Genomic DNA, 18,640 nt, shown 5'->3' on the forward strand with positions numbered 1-18,640 from the left:
TGAATATTAAAATGTGGCAACCCTGGAAATGATAAGCTTCCCTCCAACAAGATTTGTTGTTGCTATTTGTTGTGGGTTGATTTTTCTAAACTTCATTTTGAAGTCTGCATTTTTTTGTCTTGATGTAGTCTCCGAGTTCTGCAGTCCCTTATAATTATGGTCAGCTGGTGCTTTGACAGAATTTTCTTAAAGACTTGAATCTAATAAAATTTTTTAAAATTAAAAAAATACGGAGATAAGAAAATAAAAAAGCTGGTAAAAACAATTGAAACGACCAACTGTGGCAGAAAAAAAGTTGAGCAAAGAAAAGTTTTATGGAATTATAGATTTTAGTATTTGCTTTTTCCCATTGCTTTGGGTGGGTTTTTTTTTTGTGTGTACTAATATTTACTTTAACAACCTTAAAGAAACCTGTAACTTCCAGTATTTCTTTAAAAGGATGAATGTTTAAATTTTCCTGAATGTATCACTGTTAAAAAAAATAAATGTCAAATAATTGTAAATAAAGTTGATCTAAATACACCTTGTTTTTTGCTTCAGTGATTGCCATGTCAATCAGCAGGTTTGCTGCTGTGCCCGTGTTCTCAGTGTCGACAGTGAAGTACAGAGCAGTGCTGCTCCTGGCGTCCATCACATTTGGATCTGCACCAGATTTTAGCAAAATCAGCACATTCTTCCTCCTGGAACTGTGCAGTGTATCAGGACTTAATCAGAACTGTGCTGTTGTCACTGTCACAGAAGTTAATGTGGTATTTCTTCTGTATCAGGAGTGTCACCACTTCTGATGGCCACAGGCATAGGGGTAATGCAGAGTAGTCCTATTGGAAGGACTGGCAGTGGGGATGAGGCTGTTGTGCTGGGGTTGCAAGCCAGGACGTCACTCATGCTAGGCAAACATGGTACCCTCGAGGTACATCCCCTGACCAGAGCAGCAGTTCATGATGTTCCACAGTGGTAATTGGCAGCATTGATGAGATATTCTTCATACTCATAGAATCATCTCACAATTCATAGTGCGTAGAACTTCAGTAATTAGATGAAGACTTGGGCCACCAAGTGGAAAAGCTCCTCTGCCTCTAGATTGGGTTCCTTCAGCCACTTGATCCTGGATCCAACAATACATAGAGTGGCTTCTCAGTTACTCTTCAAGTTAATTAAAAAAAAAAGTCATCCTCCCTCCCACAGTTAAATCTGCTGACTCCAGAACTCGGGATGGCTCAAGTACAGCAGTGACTGTAAAAAATATGTAAATGAGTGTCCAACTGCCAACTTTCACAGGCAAAAAGCAGAATACTTCAAAGTAGGATTTCTGATTTTAAATTTTAGGTGCCTCGTGAAAACGATATCGATAGGTTATATCGATACATATTTGATTTCGCTAAAACCTGCTTTGGGTATTTTCTACAAAGATTCTGGTTATCTGTATGTTGGATCCTGACAAAGACCTAATCAATCTCTGATTTCTCTTCAGTTCTTTTTCTCTTTCTTCATTAGAGGTATTAACCCATTTCTGTTTCTTATACAAAATTTCTGAGCTGAGAAGTATATGAGGAAGAGAGGTTTATTTAGCTTAGTGTTCAGGAGATGCAAGATCACGGCACTGACATCAGTTTGACTCTGGTTAGGACCTATTGGAGGATGGCAGGAGTATATGCAGGAACACACAAGAGAGGGAGAGATCTTTTGGTGAGATAGGAAACCAGAGGGTGGGGAGGGGGAGTCTCTTTTGTAACCTTTCACTCTCATGGAACTAACCAGGGTCCTATGAGAAGTGCTTAAACCCTTCTAAAGGTAGCACCTCCAATGACCTTCCATTAGGACCCTCCTTTAAAGTTTATACTACTACTTTCATCACACTGAAGACCAAGATTTTACAATATGAAACCTTGGAGGGCAGCCCACATCTAAATAATAGCAGGGTGAATAATGGAACTTTAAAATTTCCTCCTTTTCACCCTGTATATTTCTCTTAAGACATTATCTGTGGTGTGTGCTCTTAAAATTTAGTCCTTTTTTTTCTCAAGTGAATTTTAATTTTTTTCTTTTTTTCATCAACTTTGTCACTACATTTCTAAGTTTTTATAACTTTGAATATTTTGGCTTTTTTTTTTTATTAATAGGTTAGTAAGTTAACATATTATCTGTTTTGTGTGCTTTCTTTGTGTGTTAGGATGTTATTCTGCTTCTTATTTTTTTTCCCTCCTGATAACAACTATGGGATTTGATTTTGATACTTATCTATTGTTTATTTTTAAGTAATTTTTTTTTTTTTGGAAAATTTAGGAATCAGATTTAGGATATCTTTTCTACTTTGTGTTGCTTTCTTATATCTTGCAAAAATATGGCCACTTTTTTACTTGTTACATTGATGCTACTGGCTCTTTTTACTTGTTACATAGATGCACTGCTTTACCTGGACCTTTTTATAGTCTCTCTTATTCCTGTGTAGCTGAGTGGATTCTACTCCTAATTTCTCTTCATCTTTCCCCTTATTTAGCAAGGAGATATGGCTCATTCAAGTAGTCCCAGGCTGCTCTGCTTCCTAGTGAACAATGAAATAGGCCAGGTCTACTTCATGGTGAACTGTGGATGTCTAGGTTCCCAGGGCCTACTTTGACCCCTGATGTTATTTGGGACTTTGGAGGGGTGATAGTTTGTCCTCACCCACTTGTATTTTGGACTTTGTTGACTGCTGGTAAATGTTGTCTGTTCATTTTGGATTTGCTATCTATTTGTTCTATCTTTATGTGAAGATTCAGAGACATTAAAAAACTATGCCTTTATTACTGTCATTCTTGGGTTTCTAAATTGCTAGTTGACAACTTAATAATGTATGTTTAATGAAGTTGAAATATTTTTTCCTTTAAAAATCATCTCCACAGAGGAAAAGGAATTGGTGTATAGAGTATCCATCCTTTCCAGAAGAGAAGCCACTACAGTGCAGAACAGGTCTCAGGACAGTGGGAGCAGTTGCCTCCCTCTCTGAAGCATGGCTTAAGTGTGGAGAAGGATTTCAGGACACTCCTAGGACTCGGGTAAAGTAGCTGTAAAATTGTTTTCCCTAATGCAGAAGGGTAAATGATAAGATTCCTTAGTGTTCATGCTGCTGTGATTACATTTCTTTGGAATTCCCTTTCTTATTTTCTTTTCCATATATTATAATTGATGCAGTATTTTTCCCCCCATTCCTTGAATTCCTTTAATAATTGTGGCATATTAGTATCACCTTGTTAGGCTATGCAGAACCTTTGTACTTGTTTGTAAATGGAGGATACATACTGAGAAAGTTTTCAGAAGTGAAACCATTGAACATACTATTTTACATGAAGTATATTTATGAAATGTTCATATATTCAGAACCTTTTGTCTATGAGATTCTTGTTAATTTTTGTACAAGTTATAACTTACAAAATAGAGGAATGGTATCATAAACTCTAAAGATAATGTAGAGACAAACAGTAATAAGAACCTCAAGTGTCAGAGTCATATATGTGAACATTAATATTGAATATTAATGTGAAATTTTTTGTTGATAATACAACAAAACTTTATTAACATTTTGGACAGGTTGAGCTATGACTGATAGTGGCAATTTCTGAACTTAAGTTGGGGCAAATGGCTATAGTGCAGCATAATGCCATCACTGTGTATTGTGAATACAGACATAAGAATGAATTGTTACCCTTCAAATGAAGGATCAGGTGCAGAGGATTGTTGTAGTCAAAGAGTACAGTCATCTTCCAGCTGCTTGCCTCTAGAGGTGAGCCCCTGCTAGTCAAGGGAATGCCTTTTTTATCCTGGATCTTGGCGTTTACATGATTGCCTTGTCAATTAGGGTCTTCACAAAGATCTGCATTTTGACCTGTTATCAAATGTCTCATCGATCCACCCATAAACATCCACACTGCCATTCAACAAAGCCACTCAGCTCTTGAAATGTTTTGATCAGTCAACATTGTTTCAATTCTGGAAAAAAATCACTTTATAAGAATATAAGCAATGGGTTGGGGTTGTGGCTCAGTGGTGGAGTGCTTGCATAGCACATGTGAGGCACCGGCTTTGATCCTCAGCACCACATATAAATAAATAAAGGCATTGTGTCCATCTACAACTAAAAATATGTAAGAAAAAAAAAAGAATATAAGTAGTATGTGCTTTGGCAATACTTACAAATATAAGTAAAGGGAAACAAGAATATATTAAGGAAAGTATAATTTAAGACTGAATATTTTACAAAGTATTGTTGGTTTTTAATCTATTGTCATGTAAATTACTTTACTGTTATTTTGCCTGCAGACACCAACAACTGAAAAAGTGACTCTTTCAGAAAAGGACCTTGAATTAGCTCCAAAACCAAAGAAAGGTAATACTACTTTGTTGATTTCTTTAGAGAGAAGGTGTCAGGCCAATACATCCTTTGGTGATTCTTTGCTTTCTTTCTGTTACTTACATAGTTTGGTAGTCTACATTTGTGTTTAAAAAACATCAAAAAGAAAAGAAATGGCTGTGGGTTTGATTCCTAGAAAAATCTTGTGGGAAATAAACTTAGGACCTGTGCTATATGGACTATACTGCTTTAGGCTATGAACAATGTCTTGTTACTTGGTGAATCAGTTTGGGGAAGCTTTCCAGCTATAGATATTAGGAAACTCTGTTCAAATTCTAGGGGTTGAATTTATCTCCTGCAACAAGATATCCAGAGGGCCTAACTGATTCTGCCCTTTGCAACCTTAGTGTGGGGGTTGGTTCTCACAAACATGAGATGGTAAATGAATTCTCAAGGCTGAATTTTTGGGAAGAGTGTGGGTACTAAGGATTTTTGCTGAGTGAACATTGCCTTTCTTTGGGAAGGAATCTCTACCAGGGATAGGTTAATGAAATTAGGGATTTTTACAGAGTTATGTTGCTGCGAATAAAATTAGGGTTTGTGGTAATGGAGAAGAAGGAACATATATCAGATAGACTTCTGGCTTTGCTACTGTGGTCAGTAGTTACTGACTGTAGTCAGTCAGTTACTGGAGATGAAGAAGATGACCTTGTGACTTTAGTATATCTTACTATGTTCTGGCTATAATCATGGAAAAATAAGCTAAATGCTCTGACCCTCAATTTCTGCATCTGGAAAATGGGCATAATATTGAGCCTCATTGATTATTGTGAGTAGTAAGTGAGTTAAAAACAATAGATATAATGAATACTTAGCTCAGAGGCTCATACTTAGCAGATAATTAATGGCAGCAATAGCTGATATGTCTGATGGCAGAGTTATGTGAGAGTCTGCCTAAAGTTCCTGGGAATGGAATAACTTTCTGTGATGAAGACACTAAACATTCTAAGCCATAATATTTTACTAACACTTAAGAGGGATCTTTTTTTTATGTATATGAAGAAGAAGGCCTGGCATGAAGGAGTAAGACTTTAATCCTAATTGTTCTGGAGGCTAAGCCAGGAGGATTGCATGTTTGAGGCCAACCTGGTTGATTTAGTGAGACCCTATTTAAAATAAAATCAAAATAAGGGTTGGGGATGTAGTTCAGTGGTAGAGTGCTCCCCTAACATGGATAAGGCTCTGGGTTTCATCTCCAGTAATACACATAGGAAAAAGAAAGAAAATATACCAAAACGTTTCTTCAGAATTCATAAAACACTGTTTCATAGAATAACTGGCATAGAGCCAGGGTTGTGACTCAGTGGCAGAGCGCTTGCCTAGCATGCGTGAGGCACTGGTAGGAGGTAAGGACTTCAACAGATGAATTTTTGGAAGACATAATTCAGCATAGACCATCAAATGCCAGCACATAGTGGTTACTCAGAAATGTTTGTAAATGTATTTCTTTTCGTTCAGTACATTTTTACAGAATCCTTCCAAAACAGCAAACCATGAGGAAGGAACCCCTCTGATAGAGCAAACCATGAAGAAACAAAGAAAATGAGTACTTCTGCCTGTTTTCATAGTCGGCTTAATATCCTTCCTAGATTTCACGGAAATGGCCCTTAATCTCAAGGGTGTTCCTTTTCAGCAAGTAAAATGAATTACTGACTAATAAATTCCTTATAGTGGTTTTAACTCTGTAACTTATGTAGTTTAGTTTATAAGTCTAGAGTCCTGGTTACTGAGAATTTGAATGAGATGGCTATTAATTACACTATCTCTTTTAATAGAAAAGTACCAGACAATTACATATTTTCTAGGAGTCTCACACTAAGCTCATGATGAAAGAGACTACAGGTCTCCAGCTGCCTTGGGAGATCCGTGTAATGGTTAAGAATGTGGACTCAGAAGCTAGACTGCCCGAGTGTGAATCCAAGCTGCAACTACCAGATGAACAAAGGAAGCATTGCATTTGGGAAGCCCTTTTGAACAGTTTACAACCTAGTAATAATGAAAGTTGATAAATTTGTCTAAATAAAAAGGGGAAGGTCTGGGATTGTGGCTCAGTGGTAAAGCACTTGCCTTGCATGCTTGAGGCACTGGATTCGATCCTCTGCACCACATTAAATAAATAAATAAATAAATAAATAAATTGTGTTCATCTACAACTAAAAAAATATTTAAGAAAAAAAGGGGGGTTGCTGGGGTTGTCGCTGAGTGGTAGAGCACTCGCCTAGCATGTGGGAGGCCCTGAGTTCAATCCTCGGCACCACATAAAAATAAATAAATAAAATAAAGGTATTGTGTCCACCTACAACTAAAAAATAATTTGTTTTAATAAAAAAGGGAATTGGGAACTTTTGGCAAATATTGCAAATTATATACACAATGTAAAATCCAGAAAAACAAAAGGAGGGTTACTTGTACTTTATAGTAAAAAGACTGATCTTCATAGCAAAAAAACCTTTAGAAATTAATCTGGAGGGAGATAACTCTTATAAAAATAAAGATTATGAATGAGCTGCTTGCAGTAAAGCAAATATCCAAACACATGAAAAGACGCTTAGCCTTATCTGTGCACAATGAAACGGCACTAGGAGACCATTTATTTGTGATTAGATACCAAGTCTCAGTAAGTATCTTTCCATTTGTTCTAGTCTTCTTTTATAAATTCTTTGGAAGTCTGAAAAATTTCCTTCATTTAGATTTTACATGCCTTTTAATTTTCTTTTACATATTTGATATTTATTAACTACTGTTTTGAACTTGGTTTCTATATAATATTTTGTACTTTGCTACCTTTATTGCATTTCCTTAATTTTGGTGGTAGTTTTTCAGTTGGTTTCTTTATTTTTGTAGTTGTTTGTTTTATAATATGCAGATTATGATCATTTTACTTTTTTGTTTAGTTTTTCAGATGCATAATGTGATTGGTATTGTCTTTTGCAGACAAGTACATAGTTTAGTTTTATTAGTTATTTATATTTAAATAGATATGCAGTCTTAGGCAATTCAGAATGTTTATTTTTCCTTTTATATTTTGAAGGATAGGCTACTTCAGTAATTCTAGATTTTTATGGCATAAAGTAAATGTTGATTATTTTGTTTTTGTCCTTTGTAAGTGCTGTTTTTCTTGACATGAGGTTTTCAGTGAGTCTTCCTATCCTGATCAATAGGAGTGGAAAATTTTTTTTGTGTGTATGCCACCATTATGTCATAGCATACCTCTAGCATAATATTTAATTTCTATTTTCATGACTACTATTTTGAGATCACATTTTTTTTTAGGACAGGACTATGCTATTTCTTTTTTTCTTTCTCATGGTTTACTTTATCACATGGGTTCTATACATATGCATTAAACGAAACCACTTAACATCTAAGCCTATGTTTCCTTTTCTGTAAAACATAAATTATAAATAAATGTCTTTTATCCTATAGAATATTGAAATGACTTTGAAATTGAACTTTGAAATTTTCACAAATTCCATAAAATGTGGGATAAGATAGAATAGTAGTTTTAGCATTATAGCTACAGTTATGAATATAATGAATGGTTTTTATTAGTTGCATATTTCTTTTCTGATCAATATCAGAAAAGTTTGCTGTTGACTTGTGATTCTGTAAAGATATAGTAGCCCCACTCCTTCTAGGTGTTCCATCTATCACAATGACTAAAATAAAAAGGGGTAAAAACACCAGCTGCTAATGAAGCCTCATGTGGAGAGTTAGTCCACTAATTGCTAGTGGACTATAAAATTTTACAGGTGCTCTGGAAAACACTGGCAGTTGCTTACAAGTGTAAACATGCAAGTATTATACAACCCAGGAATTGTACTCTTAGGTATTTATCTCAGAAGATGAAAATTACATTCGTATAAAATCTTATGTACAGATGTTTATAAGCTACTTTATTCATCATAGCCCTAAATTGGAAATAATACATATATCCTCAGTGGGTAAATGATTAAACAAACTATGGTATATTCATACCGTGGAATCTTATTTAATAATAAAAAGAAAGTAACTATTTGTACACAGAATTATTTTGATGAATGTCTTGAGTATTATGCTGAGTGGGGGGAAAAACAGCCCTAAAAGGACTGATTTCATTTGTATAACATTATTAAATGATAATAAACATTAGAAATGCAAAACTGATTAGTGGTTGCCAGGGGTCAGGATTAATGTGTGAGAGAGGGAAGTGTTATGGCTATGGTAAATTAACACAGGGCATCTTAATTAATTTTGACTTGATCTGTGTCAATATCCGGGATGTGATATTATTCTACAGTTTTACAAGATATTGCCGTTGGAAGATATAAAGGGTCTCTATATTCTTTCTTTAAACTATGAATCTACTATCTCAAAATAAAAAATTTAATTACATGCAAAAGTTTTTAAGCACTCTAATGCTACCAGGGTTCTTGCATGGCATGGGAAGCACACATTTTTATTATTCATATATATTGGTTTTGTGGTTTGGGCCTTGTTTTGTGCTTTTTCACTTGTAGTTTCATAAACTATTCTATGCTGTTACTTCAACTCTTATTTTTCCAGTTTTCTTTTGTGCTCCTTTTATAATTTGTCTTTATAACTTACCTCAAAAGTTTTACTTCTTTTTCTTGTAACTTGGATTTAATGCAAAGTCTTTTTGAAGTTGTACATGGAGCTTTAGGCAGCAAGATTTGATATAAGTCATTGTTTTTATTTTCATCAGAGTTTTGTATGTTGAGACTTTGGCAAAGTAGTGTGCACAAAATATTATTCTAATAAATAACCATATGATTATATTTATGTATTTTCTTTTTCTTTAACAGAAACTACCACATCTAAGAATACCAATGAGCTTACAGATATAACATGGAGTTCCAGTGGAAGTGATCTGTCAGATGAAGACAAAACTCTTACTAAATCACAGAGAGATAATGAACATGGCTCTATAATAGATAAGTTCCATAACAGGAATATTTTATGTCCAGAAGATGGGGCCAGTGAAGGTAAATTGCTAATTTTGTAAGAAATTCAGTTTCTATTAAATACTGGGTTCAATATTGGAAGAAACATTCTTTTTTATATATTTATTATTAATTATGATTTTACCAAGACCTAGCCTCTTTGATAACATCTTTAAAAACATTTCTCTTTTAATATTTCTTATAAGTCTAAGAGATAGATATTACTGGTATTATTTTGACCGTTCATAAGTTAGGCTTAGACTTATCAGAATTGGTTGGGATTTAATTTCAGTCTCTTTGATGCTAAAACCAGTTCTCTCAACTCCCACATAATACTACACCCATGCTACCTTCTTGCTCACTTATTAACATTGAATAAGTACTGTGACAACCAATGTGTGGTAGAAGTATAACATCAAATTTCTGTTCTGATGGCCTTTTATATTGCATCATGTTTTAGTTTGTTTAAAAACAAGGTTTCTCAACCTTGATACCATTGCCATTTGGAGCCAGGTAATTCTGTTATAAGGAGAAATTTCCTATGCATATTATGTAGGGTGTTTTGAAACATCCCTGGCCTCTACCCACTAGATCACAGTAGTACCCTCCACCCCCAGTTTTTGACAACTAAATATGTTGGTCCTCTGTAGTATAATATCACCTCTAATTGATAACCATATTTGTGCTATTGTGGAAATTATGTCCTTGTGCAAATTTAAAAATCTGGAGTATTTAAAAATCTGAATGCTTTCAAAATAACTTGTGACTTTTAACTCTGATAGTTCATGTTAGATACTCAGTCAAGGTTAGGTTTGGATGAACAGCCTCTTTGGCAGGTGATTAAACATTTTGTATGGTGGTTTGAACATTTTGTATGCCATTTTGGTGACTATCCTTGATATTTTAGTAGTTCTCAGGTGAAGTGATATTTCAAGTTTATACATAAGCTGATAGTGCTTATATTATTAATTCAAGCATATTAATTGAAATTATGTTGCTTTTATTCACATACTTTAGAACATAATTTCAATATTGACAAATGTATGCTTTTCTTGGATAAATAGTAATGGTATATGAATTATATCTCAAAACTGGCATAAAAAATAAAAAATTATGTTGTCTTCTTGTATTAAAAGAAGTATTTTGTAGTTTCCAAAACTCTATTCATAAAATGGAGAGGTTCCTTGGGCTAATTACTTCAAAATGAGTTAATATATTGTTGACTTTTCATATAAAGTTGAATTGTAGATAACAAGTAAATTATCCTTGGAGTGTATGCAGTCATGTTTGCAGCTGCTGGACATTTCTGTCTTTCCCCTCTGCTTCTCTTTTCTCATATTCCCCAATCTGTCTTTCTTTTTTTACCTTTAGTGAATGACAGCTATTCCATTTGTCAAGATATTATGTTGTCCCAGACACTTGAGTGGGCATTATATATGTTATTTTCTTTCCTATATACTATATCCTACAAGCTAAGAAGTACCCTCATTTTATAGAAGAAATTTGGAACTTTGAAAAGTCAAGTCACTGCCCCAGTCCCACAATAAGTGTGCCAGTTGATATTCAGACCCAGAGATGTCTGACTTCTTTGCTGTGTGATGGCTTCATAACCTTTAGTATTCCTAGACCTTTTTTTAGCCATATAGTCAAGAGACTTTAGTCTGTACAGGCCAGAATTGGGGTTAAAAGGAAAAACAAAAGTTTAAATTTAAAAAATGTTTTTCTCTTAAAAAATTCCCCTTCTTCATTTGAATTGGACATGACTTTGGCAAAATTTCTTAAGTTACTAGAGACACAACTTACCCCAACCTCTAGTATTTTCTAATGATTATAATGGATTTTCACTGTGCTTCTGGAATAACAGTATCATATAAAAGATTTTGTTTTGTTTATTCCATATTTTAACTTTAGCTTAAATTTTCTGTCTTTTTTAAATTTTTAGGTCCATTCAGGTATTAAAGATAGTATGTTTTTTTTTCTTTTTAATATTACTTCACTTTACTGGAAGTGTAATTATTACTATCAGTCCTACAAAATAGGATCATGATATTTTATTACCCTTCTGAGTTGCTGAAGTAACTATTAAGGAGTATCATTCTTTGTATTGTAGGAAAAGTTTATGTATTATCCCTCAAAAATAATTCATCTTTAATAACTGCTTTCATTTATTTAAGCATAGCAGATTAGAATCAGTATATTTGGTTGTTTAATATATGAAAATAATTTAGCTTTCAGATTTAAAATTTTACAAAAGTAGCATCTAGTTAATGCTTATGAAGTAAACTAAATGCTGAATTTATTTGTTTCCTTATTGATGAAAGAAATCTACAGAAAAAGTTATTGGGTGGAGACATTTGAAAAATTATTTCTAGTAGATGATTTAAATAAGCTATTGTTCAGTTATGCAGTGGAATACTAAATTGTAGAAAAGAATGGGGATATTCATTCCTTAGTGGTAAAAGAAAAACTCTTCATTATGTTAAGTGAGAACAATTAAGATATGTGAGAAAGCTGAAAAAAATAACATATATATCATATTTTCTTGAACATGCTGGAGAAATTATAAGTATTGAAAAACAATAAAAAGCTGGGCTTGGTGGTACACGTATGCAATCCCAACAACTTGTAAGTCTGAGGGACAGTCACTGGAGAAAAGAGTAGAAATCTACTTTTTACTATCAATATATTTTTTTAAAAAAATCACCCAGTAACATGGATGTATTAGGTACTGAAAATGTGAAATAGATTAAAAAAATGTTTTTAAATTGTATCTTTTAGATGAATTACAGTTTATTGACTGGGAGATCGACAGTGACAAGGAAGATGCTAGTGAATATAATGAATGGGAAGATGGTAAGGGTGCTGTAGAAATCTCAGATTGTGCCTCTTGTGCAAGTAGTCATTCTTTGACAAGTGATGAGAGACTATCTGAGCTTCCTAAGGTAAGAAGAAAGTATTTCAAAAAGTTTTATTTTGTTTACAACATTTGCTCATTAGAGCCTTTAGGTGTCTTCTCAGAGTCTTTTGAATCTACTGGATTTTTTTGTCTTAACCACTTTATATCCAAATAATACTTATATTATACTTCTCAACATGGATAAATACTGAGCTGTCTTGTCAACCCTCATCTCACTTCCATCTGAAATACACTGAAAGTTTTCTGTATTTCCATTATCCCACTTGGTACAAATATATCAAGGTGGGGTTAGATACTACTCTATTCAGTATTTACACAATTGTGAATCAATAATATTGATACATGATATTAAAAATGTGAATATTATTTTTCTTTCACAACTTTTTGTTTTCCTTGGACTTGGCAATTATTTATTTATTTTTGTTTTTCTATTTTTAATTACCATTAAATATTTTATTTATTTTTTTTCAATTTTTTAATTAATTTTTAAAATTTATATATGACAGTGGAATGTATTACAATTCTTATTACACATATAGAGCACAATTTTTCATATCTCTGGTTGTATACAAAGTATGTTTACACCAATTTGTGTCTTTATACATGTACTTTGGATAATAATGTCCATCACGTTCGACCATCATTTCTAACCCCATGTCCCCTCCTTTCTCGTTCCACCCCTTTGCCCTATCTAGAGTTTGTCTTTTCCTCCCATGTTCCCTCTCCCTACCCCACTATGAATCAGCCTCCTTATATCAGAGAAAACATTCAGCATTTGTTTTTTTGGGATTGGCTAACTTCACTTAGCATTATCTTCTCTAGCTCCATCCATTTACCTGCAAATGCCATGATTTTATTCTCCTTTATTGCTGAGTAATATTCCATTGTGTATATATGCCACATTTTTTTAATCCACTCATCTATTGAAGGGCATCTAGGTTGGTTCCACAGTTTAGGTATTGTGAATTGTGCTGCTACAAACATTGATATAGCTGTGTCCCTGTAGTACACTGTTTTTAAGTTCTTTGGGTATAGACTGAGGAGTGGGATAGCTGGGTCAAAGAGTGGTTCCATTCCCAATTTTCCAAGAAATCTCCATACTGCTTTCCATATTTGCTGCACCAATTTGCAGTCCCACCAGCAATGTATTAGTGTACCTTTTTCCCCACATCCTTGTCAACACTTATTGTTATTTCTGTTCTTGACAGCTGCTATTCTGACTGGAGTGAGAGTTTGATTTGCTTTTCTCTAATTGCTAGCGATGATGAACATTTTTTCATGAATTTGTTGATTTGTATATCCTCTTCTGAGAAGTGTTTCTTCAGGTCGTTGGCCCATTTATTGATTGGGGTTATTTGTTTTTTTGGTGTTTAGCTTTTTGAGTTCTTTATATACCCTAGAGATTAGTGCTGTATCTGATGTGAGGGGTAAAGATTTGCTCCCAAGATGTAGGTTTTTTATTCACCTCACAGATTGTTTCTTTGGCTGAGAAGAAACTTTTTAGTTTGAGACCATCCATTTACTGCTTTGTTGTAAATCATTTCAGAAATAACAGGCATTCTGTCAATTCCATTTTCTTGGAGAACGCCCACCCACAACCTCCTATGTGCTCCAATTTGAACTTAGGGTCCTCTTGGTTTCGTGGACATTGTCACTCTGATGTCTCCTTTTACCACTATTCAAGAAATTTATTTACTTCTCTCCTGTGTAGAGCTCCATTTTTAACCTATATTTTGTGTTTCCTCTTTTTTTGTTTTCATCCTTGCCTTGGTTGAACACATCTTCCAGTGGCTTCAGAAATAATTTATAGAAGATAATATTTTTGAGAATGCATGTCTGAAGATGTTTTTATCATACATTGGTATGTGACTGAAAACTTGTACAGAATTTCTGATTGAGAATAATTTTTCTTTGAAGTTTTGAAAACATTACTTCCTTGTCTGTAGGGCAGGTTACTTGTGCTTTATTTTGTGCCTTTGGTGGGGTTTCCTTAATTGTTCTTATCTTTGTATTCATGCCTTCTTATCTGTTCTGGAATTAATTATTTGTAAGCAGGCTAAGAAGCATGCCATGATCTAAAATTTTCTGTTGATCTTTCAATTATTATTTTTCTCTCAAAACTTTTTGTTTTCCTTGGACTTGGTAATTATTTATTTATTTTTGTTTATCTACTTTTTTGGGGGGGAGAGAAGAGAGAGAGAATTTTTTAATATTTATTTTTCAGTTTTCGGTGGACACAACATCTTTATTTTATTTTACGTGGTGCTGAGGATTGAACCCAGCACGCCACGCATGCCAGGCGAGTGCGTTACGCTTGAGCCATATCTCCAGCCCTGTTTATCTACTTTTAATTACCATTAAATAACTCTGTGAGGTGGGAGCTGTTTTTATCTTCCCTATTTTCCAGATGAGAATTCTGAGGGGGATAATTAAATAATTTTCATTGTGTTTTAAACTACTAATACTAACTAATACAGGATTCTAATTCAGGCATTCTAGCTTCTGAGCTGTGGTTCTAACCATTTTGCTGTAGTGTCAAGTAATACTAATAGCAATAATAAGATTACTAACCATACCCTGAGTTCTTACTGTGTTAACCACTTTTCTAAGTGTCGAATATATGAGGTAAATAATACTATTAAGCCCTTTTGAAAGATGAGGGAACGGAGGCACAGCTAGTAAATGGCAGAGTGTGATTTTAATTTATGTAGTCTGATGCCAAATTCTTTTTAACGATTTGTGTTATATTCCTTGGAATGTAACATGCTGAATTACTTGAAGGAAAGCATGAAAGGAACCAAAGTCCATGGCAGTAACTTCTCTGTACTACTGTCTTTTAGCACACTTAACAAATGTAGTTGATTATGGATGTGACTTTCTTTTTTTTTTTTATTGGTTGTTCAAAACATTACAAAGCTCATGACCTATCATCTTTCATACATTTGATTCAAGTGGGTTATGAACTCCCATTTTTACCCCACATACAAATTGCAGAATCGACTTTCCATGTTGGTTGACAATGCTGCTGCCTGGATTTTCAGTTTGTTTTATCATTGTCATCTAAGAATCGTTCCTGTAGAGGGCAGCAGAGATATACCACACAGTTGTGGTAAACCTACATTTTTTTTTTTTTTTTTAGGAACTATGCAGGAAATCAGATTTAGGTAAACTTTGTTGTGTAATTTCCATGCACTTTACGTAGTGATCCCTATGAAAATACAGGCTAAACGACATAATACATATCAGATAACTAGAATGAGGTTCAAGCTTTTTGGTAAGAAGGTAAACAGAAGCTGACTGGCACAGTAAAAGACCTAGAAGTAGTGGTTCATGCAGTTTCAAACAGAAAGCAAATGTGGTTTGTAAGTTTGAAGTTTGGCTTCATTGTTATGAAACAGATGATTTCTTTTTGCTCTTTACCAGTAGGGGAAGAAAAAATTATTTGATAACTCATAGAAGAAGGAATTGTGGAAAAGTTTTAACAAAACAGGAAAGTCATCTGACAAAAATTTTTAAGTATTTCTAAATCTGAGTATTTATAATTGTTTTCTAGTATTTTTAATTAAACAATACACCTAACATAAACCTTATATCTGACTATTTTTAAAGTTATGGTATGAAATATTTGTGTAATGCTGTGGAACCATTATCTTCCATCTCCAGAACTCTTTTCATCTTATAAAACTGAACCTCTGGGGCCAGAGCGCTTGCCCAATATCATCTGTGAGGCCCTGGATTGGATCCTTAGCACCACATAAAAAATAAATACACAAAATGAAGGTATTGTATTCCAAGTACAACTAAAAATATTAAAACAAAACAAAACAAAAAAACCCTGAAACTCTGTATCCATTAACCAATAACTCCTGATTTTCCCCTGACCCCCAACTCCTGGAAACCACCATTCTACTTTCTGTCATTCTGAATATGACTCCTTTAATTACCTCATGTGAGTGGAATCATATGTTATCTTTTTTGTGATTGGCTTATTTCACTTAGTATAATGTCCTTATGGTTAATCTGTGTCGTGAGAATGTCCTTCCTTTCTAAGGCTGAATATTATTCTATTGTATGTTTATGACACATTTTGACTTAATTTGTGGCTTAACAATTAGTCTAACCTGGAACTTGTCCTATGTACACTTGAGAATAATGTGTATGCTGTTGTTGGATACAGTGTTGTAATGTTGTATAAATGTGTTAGATCTAGTCAGTTTATTGTGTTAAGTCCTCTATTTCCTTACTCTGGTTGTTCTGTTACTGAGGAGGGTATTGATTCCATCAACTATAATTATGAACCATTTCTCCTTTTAATTCTGTCAGTTTGGGCTTTATATATTTTAAAGTCTCTTATTAGGTACATAAATATTTGTAATTTTTATATCTTTCGTATTGAACCTCTTTTTAATATATATGTACTTCCTTATCTCTCATAACCTTTTTTGATTCAAGTCTTTTTTTTCTGGTATTAGTATGGCCCTCTCTTCTCTCCCATAGTTACTATTTGTATGGAGTGTCTTTACTATTTGATTTCAATCTTTTTTTTTTTTTTTTTTTGGATTCTTTATGCACAACTGTGCATATAATTTATTTTTTATTTTTTAGTTGTAATTGAACACAATATCTCTTTTTATTTATAAATAAATAAAATATTAGATATATAGATAAACAAATAATATTTTATTTATTATTTATTTAATGGTGCTTTCAATCTTTTAATATCTTGAATCTAAAGTGATTCTAGCATAAACAATATGTAGTTGGATTTTTTTTTTTTTTAAATAAAAGCTACCTATCTCTGTCCTTTGATTGGGGAGCTTAATTCATTTAAAGTAATTATTGGTATAGAGGAAGTTCTATAATTTTGCTGTTTTTTTAATATCCTGTTTTACTTATTTCGTCCCTCATTTTTCTGCATTACTATCTTTTTTTGTGTTTAGTTAATTGTTAATTCTCCTCTTTTGTATATTCTGTAACTCTTTTCTTTGTGATGCCATGGGAATTATGTTTAAATAATGACATTTTAACTTTTTGATTGAATGTGTACCAGCTTAACTCCAATGCATACAACAACACATTGCTTTTTTATAACTACATTCTCACTCCTTTAGGTGATTGATGTCACAGAATTGAATCTTTTACATTGTGTGCCCCCAAACATAAACTAATAATTCTATTAAATCCATTCTCTTAAATTATGTAGAAAACAAAAGGTAGAGTTACATATCAAAATTACACTAGGACCACTTTTTAGACTAATAATAAAAAAATGTATTAGTCTCTTAAGTCATACAATAATATATACATTATTATTATATATAATATTAGATTTTATAAATGCCCATAAATTTGCTTTTATTCAGCTCTTTATTTCTTCAGGTAACTTTTAGTTTTGTGTAGTGTCCTTTCATTTCAACTTGCAGGAGCTCCTGTAATTTTCATAGCAAGTCTAGTAGTGATGAACTTCCTCAGTTTTTATTAATCTGGAACTATCTTAATTTCTCCAGATAGAGGATTTTTTTGTGTGTGTTTGTTTGTTTCTTTAAGACTTTTAATATGTTGGCCTACTGTCTTTGGCCTCCAAAATTTCTGATGAGAGAAATGTGCTTATAGTTTTCTTGAGAATCTTACATATAACAAGTTGCTTTTCTTTCACTCCTTTCAAGATATTCTTTGTCTTTGAAAGTTTGATTATAATGTGTCTTAGTGTGAATCTGAGTGTATATTCTAGTTTTTTGATCTTCCTGAATATTTTGTTTTATTTGGGATGGAATCTCTCTGTGTTGCCCAGGCTGGCTTTGAACTTGAAATTCTCATGCCTCAGTCTCTGTAGTATCTAGGATTATAAGGGCACACCATCATGCCTGGCTTTCCTAATATTTTTATTCATATCTTTCATTAGTTTGGGAAGTTTGCGGCTAGTTCTTCAAATATTCTTTTTGCTGCTCTCTCCTCCTTTGACATCCTCCCTCTCTCCTCTCCTTTGACATTCTCACAGTGCATATCTTAGTTCATTTGATGATGTTGCACAGATCCCTTATTGTATGATCATTTATTTCTACTCTTCTTTGTGTTCCTCATTCTCAATAATTTTCATTGTCATTCTTTCTTCTGCCTTCTCAAATCTGCCTTAGTATCCATCAGGTGAATTTTTCATTTCCATTGTTGTACATTTCAGCTCCAGAAAAGTACTTCTTTTTAGGCCTTCTATTTATTGGTGTTGATATTCAGATATAATTTTTGTTCTCTCTTTTTTTATATGGCATTTGTTGCTTTTTTCCACATCTTTGTTTTTATTGTTGTTGTTTTTATTTCTTTTTTTGGTACTGGGGTTTGAACCACCATGGAGCTGTATCTTTAGTTCTTTTTTTTTTTTTTTTTTTTTTATTTTTT

General features: G+C 33.3%; 1 protein-coding gene across 6 annotated transcripts in view; it reads left to right on the forward strand.

Annotated features, from left to right (window-relative positions):
* Positions 1–18,640, forward strand: part of Spidr (scaffold protein involved in DNA repair) — a 394,388-nt gene that overhangs the window by 26,091 nt on the left and 349,657 nt on the right. For 4 of the 6 annotated variants that reach the window (XM_048782863.1, XM_048782864.1, XM_048782865.1 and 1 more), the window contains exons 2-5: positions 2,883–3,035; positions 4,297–4,363; positions 9,193–9,372; positions 12,109–12,272. In XM_048782863.1, the coding sequence (XP_048638820.1) occupies positions 2,883–3,035; positions 4,297–4,363; positions 9,193–9,372; positions 12,109–12,272 (564 nt within the window). Of the gene's footprint in view, positions 1–2,882; positions 3,036–4,296; positions 4,364–9,192; positions 9,373–12,108; positions 12,273–18,640 lie in introns of those variants that run through there. The other 2 variants (XM_048782869.1, XM_048782873.1) reach the window with 2 other exon arrangements.

Source organism: Marmota marmota, unplaced genomic scaffold, assembly GCF_001458135.2.
Source record: "Marmota marmota marmota unplaced genomic scaffold, marMar, whole genome shotgun sequence".
NCBI lineage: Eukaryota > Metazoa > Chordata > Mammalia > Rodentia > Sciuridae > Marmota > Marmota marmota.